Source organism: Sinocyclocheilus anshuiensis, unplaced genomic scaffold (genome assembly GCF_001515605.1).
Source record: "Sinocyclocheilus anshuiensis isolate Anshui unplaced genomic scaffold, SAMN03320099.WGS_v1.1 scaffold38, whole genome shotgun sequence".
Taxonomy (NCBI): domain Eukaryota; kingdom Metazoa; phylum Chordata; class Actinopteri; order Cypriniformes; family Cyprinidae; genus Sinocyclocheilus; species Sinocyclocheilus anshuiensis.
Window position 1 is genome coordinate 2156685 of NW_015544213.1, and position 7551 is coordinate 2164235.

The 7551-nt window shown below is 33.1% G+C and overlaps 1 protein-coding gene across 1 annotated transcript in view; it reads right to left on the reverse strand.

The window, feature by feature from the left end:
• The window catches only part of LOC107697176 (kelch-like protein 29), a 296880-nt gene that overhangs the window by 142783 nt on the left and 146546 nt on the right, over positions 1-7551 (reverse strand). The window contains exon 4 of the mRNA XM_016497849.1: positions 585-732. Coding sequence (XP_016353335.1) covers positions 585-732 — 148 coding nt within the window. The remainder of the gene's footprint in view (positions 1-584; positions 733-7551) is intronic.

Below are 7551 nucleotides of genomic sequence, written 5' to 3' on the forward strand. Positions count from 1 at the left end.
TTTGTTTTTTTGTTGTTTTTTTTTTACAGTTCTACAAATGTTTCCACACAAAAAATGTATATTATTGAATGTAGTTTTATGCATGTAGTATTATTAATTGTATGCAGTATGTAGTATTGGATGTCTTCAATAATAATGATAATTATATACTTTTTTTAGTTTTCACAATATTTGTTTTTTTTTTGTTTTTTAGAAAACAATCATTTTACATTTTAGGTATATTTCACAATATTGCTATTGCTCACAATATTGCTTAAAAAATTAAGTACTGATCATTTCTACAAAAAAAAGAAAAATGTTCTCAGTTGTCTTTTTTAAATTAAGTATTATTATGAGGGAAAATATCTTATTTTTTATTTTATTTTATAGTGAGATGTTGACCATTAACTGGTTGAGTAAAATCAAAACTATTTGTTTTAAACCCCTGTTTATGATTTAATTCATTCATATAGCTGCAGCTTGCATCCAAATGGACTTTCAAATGAGGAAAACAACACAAGCAACTCATCGAAGGGAAGCATACTGTTTACGATCTGTTGTCCTCATCTGTATGAAGGAACAGATGAAGACGGGGGTTGATGTACCTGTGGTGTCGCTCTCTCTGTGCTGCTTGGTGGGAGGCTCGTCGGTCTCCCACGGAGTGGACTGGTTGATGGGGGTCTGGCCCCATCTCACTCCAGGAGCCAACAGGAGACTCGGAGGCTGCGTCTCACCAGGAGAAAGACCCGCCGCCTGCGAAGAGACAATACATACGATTGAGATCAGACTATATGACACAAAACAGCTTGTACCAACACCTTCTATCAGTGGGACTTTTCACCCAATCACACCAACCAAATGAATGGACTGTGTGAATCAAAAGGACACGTGAAGCCACCTTAAAACACAACACCACAAAAAGAAAATGCTAAATAAATTAGGAAAAGCAGAGCAATTTTCTGCATCTTCCAAAACGGGTTCATAAACCCTGGATTTAATGGGTCATTTTATGTTGTTACAAATTCAATTTTACTTTGTACCAATTCCAGATTCTGATTACATTCTATTCACAACAAAAAAAGGAATATTCTACCCTAATATAAATTTGAATAACAGTAATTAAAATATGTAAATGACACGTGTGTGTTTATGTCAGGTTTCCGCTTTTACGCTTGGTTTTTGCGATTTCCTCTGCGTTTTCTGAAATGGCTGAAATTATGAGGCTCTAATTACACATTGTGAGGGAGTCTGGCTCTTATAATCAGTATTTCTCAAGTTCTTAGAAGTACTCATATCAGACTAGGATTGGTGATTAATTATTTAGCATAAGAGCAAGAAAACTAGAAGTGTCGTGGAGACGGTTACTAAATGCCTTCATTAAAATGCCTTCATATACAGTGTACCATAAAATGAGATTTAAACCCAGGCCAAAAAGATTAGAAAGATTAAATGGCTTCATCAAACAGCGTAATTGCGGAATGTTTTTATATTTGGATCAACCTCAGGAGGTCTAATTAAATGTTTTACAAGTTGTTTTATTTTGCGAGATTTGTAATTTTTGCAACCCTGTTAAAAACATTTGGGACATGTCTGAATACAGTTTAAAAATGTCATTTGTCTTTTGTTATTTTCATAAAATATAAATGAATGAATGAATGAAATCGATGCACATTTACTTAATTTTCTAGCAATTCACAATTAATCTTAAACAGCCAATTCATAAAATAAAATAAAACAAAATAAAATTGATGCACAATTACACCAAATCAAGCTGTCATTTTCTAGCAATTCACAATTAACCTTACACAGCTAATTCACGAAATAAAACACAAATGAAATAAAATGAAATAAAATAAATAATAAAAAACTCCAAATTACGCAGTCGTTTTCAAACACAACACAACACAACACAACACAACACAACACAACACAACACAACACAAAACAAAACAAAATAAAATAAAATAACACAAATGAAATAAAATGAAATAAAATAAATAATAAAAAACTCCAAATTACGCAGTCGTTTTCAAACACAACACAACACAACACAACACAACACAAAACAAAATAAAATAAAATAAAATAAAACAAAACAAAACAAAACAAAACAAAACAAAAAAACAACAACAAAAAAAAATATTTTGTTTTGTTTTGTTTTATTTTAAAGGTGTTATTCACACACGCATTTTCATCCTAAATGCTTGGATAACAATATTAATACTCAAATCATGAAAAACAATAAATTTGTGTTTTTAAAAAAGCGCTGAGGCACTGAAGCTTACTGTATTCACAGAAAGTGCCAGCTAAATATGATTGAACGATTGCTGACGGTATGAAGGAGTGGGAGAACGAAGCTGCTCAAAAAAAAAGCCTTTAAAATAAACAAGAAAAAAAGGGAACGACATTCAGACTCAAGTTAAGATTAATAGCAGAGGAAGTTTAGAGACATTGCTTCACTTGCTTTTCTTTGCTCAACTTTTATTGAGTTGAGATTCGGTGTCAAACAGGCAGGCGGAGTGATCCGGGCAGATGTATGAAGCGAGTTCCAGAGAGACGAGTTAACCCTGCATCGCAACCTCACCCTGCTCCCAAAACCCCTGAGTTAATGGAAAAGACCTCGTTATCAAGCCTCTGCTCCGGCCTGCGAGTTTTCCTCTGTTCCATTATCCTCCCTGACCTGCGCTTTACTTCATCAATTTACCCATCATGCATCTCTGTCACCTCGGCCCAAAGCCAATTTGTTGTGGGGTTACGCTGCAGGTTGACATCATCAACAAACGAAACATCTCATCATGACTGGTGCGTGCAGATACAAAGGACCGACCTCCAGACGGAAAGTGCTGAAGCTTTCTGTCCACAAACAGAGGGAGTGTCTGTGCATTTTATTTTAATTCAAAATATTACTAAAAACTATAATAGTATATCAATGATACTAAAGTAAAAGTGGAAGGAACTGTTTTGATGAACATGTTAAAATATTGTATTACAATTGAGCTCCCAAATGGTGGGGTGGGGGTTCAGTTCATATACAAATATATAAAAAATACATAATTACTTTCATAAATAAATAAATAAATAAATAAATAAATAAATAGGACATAATTTATCAGTTATCACCATTTAAATTAATACAAAATTAATTATTTAAATTTTTAAATAATTACATTAATTATTTTAATAAAATAGAATATAATAGAATAGAATAGAATTTAATTAAATTAAATAACTGATATTTAATTAGACCTCCTGAGGTTAACTCAAATATAAAAAAAAGTTTGTGATTTATGGTGTTTGATAAATCCATTTAACTTTTGTAATACTTTGTAAACAAACAAACAAATAAATAAATCTGCACCTAATTTGCCACTGTTGAAATTAACAAAATAAAGCAATAAATAATTAAAACTACATTATTATAATTTTAAAATAAAATACAAAAAAATAATAAAATAAAGTAAAGTAAAGTCTGGAAATATATACAAGGCACATATTTGTGAACTTTCTTATCCGGAAAGCAAGATAACACCATATGGCATAGCTGTGGTATCTTTAAAGCACAATTTTGTCAGAAGCAGAGATGCTAACTCTAAGCAATAACCCAAACAAAGTCTACTTTCCTCCAAAACTATCCAAAAAATCCCTGTGGAGAGATCCAGGAAGATAAAAAAGAACCTATTAGACTCTCTGTCCCTCCAGACTTTCGAAGCCCACCTACCTCAACTTTGTCCTAGTTCACAAAACCTGACAAACTTCGCATGAAAAACTGAAGACATAAAAGGCCGGAGACTAAACAATGCTGTTGTTGTCTTGCATGTCTTTATGAGTCAGGATTGATTTATGCCTTAAGTTGACCAATAGTTACCTTGTTTCATGATCGCAACACGCTACTCGACATGTTATAAAGCCTAATAATTTTTCACAGCCTCTCGCTTTTTCCATTTTTTGCCCTGTTCATCTCCCAAGTGTTTTCTAATCCTCATAAAAATGCATCATTTATGACGTGGTATTTTCCGCTGTAATAATCCTATGCATTTCCTACGACCAGCTGTCACAAAATGTTAAATCTTCCTCTTCTGGCTTAGCTTTTTATAAGCACGATTGTATCAAAACACAATATTGCATATCACATTTTCCCGCAGTCCTGGTGAGAAACACATAAAATGCACATTTTATGCACACAGACTTTTTACGGGCATCTGCTGACATCAGTGGGGGCGGGTGATGACAGACACTGTAAAACATGTTAGGACTTGAGCATAGCAAGCATTCACTATTTTCTCGCTGTTTTAATTCATCTCTGGTTATACCAGGCCGCGCGTCCCTGGCGGACCATTATCGCTGTGTGGCAGATGGCTTCCCTGACTCGACAGAAAACAGCCTGGGATAGTGTGTGTGTGTGTGTCCTGTGCAAAACCAAGCAGCCAAAAATAAATGAATAAATAAATAAATGTGCTCATGCTCTTCAGCACAAAGAAGCTTAGCGTTTGTAGTCGGCTGCGGCCTGGGATTTTTCTGTAGCGAGTATCTACTGTAGTTACAGAGAGGACTGTCTTTCTAGTCCATGGGGAGTGAAGGACACAGTGAGCACACGACACACTCATGATGCAAGACAAACAATCCAGAACCAACTCACTAAACAGTTCAATGCATGCTATTTCACTGCAAAAACCTCGTATTCACTATTCACCAACCAACCAACAGAGATTAGCTAATTCTAGAATGCTTGAAAATTAATAATAAACACAGCATGTAGATATGTAGGAATGAATGAATGTATTAATTAATGGATAGACAGATAAATAAATAAATTAATTAATTAATTAATTAATTAATAATAATTTTAATTTAATGGATTAAAAAATATAATTAGCTGTTTTTAGTGAATAAATAACTCTAAATAAAAACAGTATGTAGGAATGAATGAATGAATGGATAGATAGACAAATAAATAAATAAATAAATTACTCTTAATTTAATAAATTAAAAATATAATTAGCAGTTTTTAGCAAATAAATAACTCTCCACCTAATATTAATTAATAAAACAAAAATAAATAAAATTACATTATTTTTATTTTTTAAATAAAATAAAATAGAGTTTAGTTCATAAAATAAAAGAATAAATATTTATTTTAAAGACAAATCGTTATATATAGTATCTTTCAGGCAGGACATATTAATGTTTCTAACACATTTATATGCATTTTTTTTTTTTGTAAAATCAAAAAATATATATTTAACTTACGAAAAAGATACACAGGTTATTCTCTTAAATGTTTAACCTATATAAATAAACATTTTGGTTCTCAATGTGTTGTAGAAATGCTGCACTGATGTTACTGAAAAATAGCATTTTCCATTTCATTTGTTTATGATTCACAGTCTCTGCAGTTTCAATCACATTACTTCTTATTTTAAAGAAAAACAGAAGTTAAAAAGCTTTGCAATGACAATTTATTTCAAACAACATAATACAATTTTTCAATTAATTTTTATTACTTCATACTATATCCTATTTATTTCTAAGGGATGTTCTGTCAAAACAAAACAAAACAAAAAACAAAACAACATATTTGAACTCTCCAATTCATTGCTATAGGAAGTTCTGTAAAGCCTGTCTGAGTTGGCAACAGAAACCAAATGGAAAGGACTTTAGTGATGGGTCAATTCATTCTTAGTGAAGTCATATGCAAGCAAAGATGCTCTCAGATAAAAATGAACACTATACAAATCATTTTTCATCAGGCTAATGGTGTAACATCACTCAAGAGTTTCCTCCATTAAACATATTCACTGCTGCGCATTACAAAGACTACAACTTCTACAATGTAATCTCTTAAATGTTATTTTTAATACATGAGTAGGTCGCCCGACTGGCACTTATAACAGGTCAATCACTCCTCGGCCATTTGAAAAATGTAATCACTATGATTTTCCTCATACAGGTGCACAAATGAGGTACAGGGGATGCATTTTACTCTGGAAGGAGCCAGATTGGTCAGAAACGATTCCAACAGGACCTTATCTGAGAGCGCCGCAGCCAAGCATGGAGCTGAGGTAAATATCACCATGGTTACCCGCTTCCCGTACGGCACGGCGGTGAACTAGCTCTCTTTATAGCAGGCCAGCATGCATACAGTAATCCCGCACCCTTCTGCACTGCCTCAACATACAGTAGGCTTAGTTGAAAGATACATACATTCACAGCACAAAGTGTGCGTCATTTGTCAAACAAAACCAGAAAATACTAGAAAAGCAATGGTGTAGTTTACAGTATAATTGAGGAAATTTGCCATTGCAAGCTGATCATGTTTTCACATCACAACATCACAGCTTCTACTTGAGTTCGAAGGAATAAAGGAACGAACTCACTAAATAGTTCAGTGTACACTATTTCATCTCAAAACCCAGTATCTTATTCACTAACAACCAATGGAGGATCAGAATGCTTGGATAATAATACATATAAAATGTATAAATAAATAAATAAACAAACAAACAGCACCTAATTTACCAAATATATATATATATATATATATATACATACATACATGTATATGAATGAATATATATATTAGAAATATAGGTAAATATTGAAATATTCTTGAAATATATATATATATATATAGTAATATCTTTCAGTCAGGTCATAGTAACAATTCTTCAATTTTTTTTCTATGTTAAATTATACACACACACACACACACACACACAGTAAGAAAAATATACGTTATTCTTTTAAAATGTTTAATATATTTAAATAAATGTACCAATGCTCTTACAGTGAATGTTATAGAAACGTTGCACTAATGTTACTGCAATCACTTTCAAATTCGTTTTTTTTCTTTTAAATAGCTATGATAAGCATTTGCATCATTTATGCAATCAATTTCTTACTTAATATGAATAAATATGGAACATGAAAACAGCTATGCTATTTATTACAGCCAACATAATAATTTTCGATCAATTTTTACTACTTTCTACTATGTCCAATTCATCGCTATGGGATGTTGTTGAAAGCTCGTCTAAGTTGTAAAACTCAGTCAAATAATATTTAAAAAATAAATAAAATAATAAAACAAAACAAAACTAGAAAAGCATGGGTGGTACATAGTTTCCAGCATAACTGATGAAATTCGCCATTGCAAGCCTATCATGTTTTCACATCACAACAAAGAGCTTCTTTTTGTGTTCAAAGGAATAATGAAAGCAATTCAAGATCCTCTTCACAAACCCCCTGATTTTGTACGTCCTGCAAAGCTCTCGTGTTACGGCAAGGCTCTCCACGCTTGCCAGCCGACATGAAGAATACGAGCTTTGATTTTGGCGAACACAGGCTCTTTTTTCAAACAAACAGAGGGGCCGTGGAGATCCTTCCACTCCACCGTCCTGTCCACCACACCAAGGCACACCACACATCAACGGCAGGAGGACGCCAGACAATGGCCCTTTGTCCAACGGGGGGCCTGAGGGCTTCTTTACGCCTCTATTGTTCTACTGCCTTGGGTAACCTAAGGACTCTTGACCAAATGAAAGCCAAGATGAATAGCAACATCGAGCACTTGAA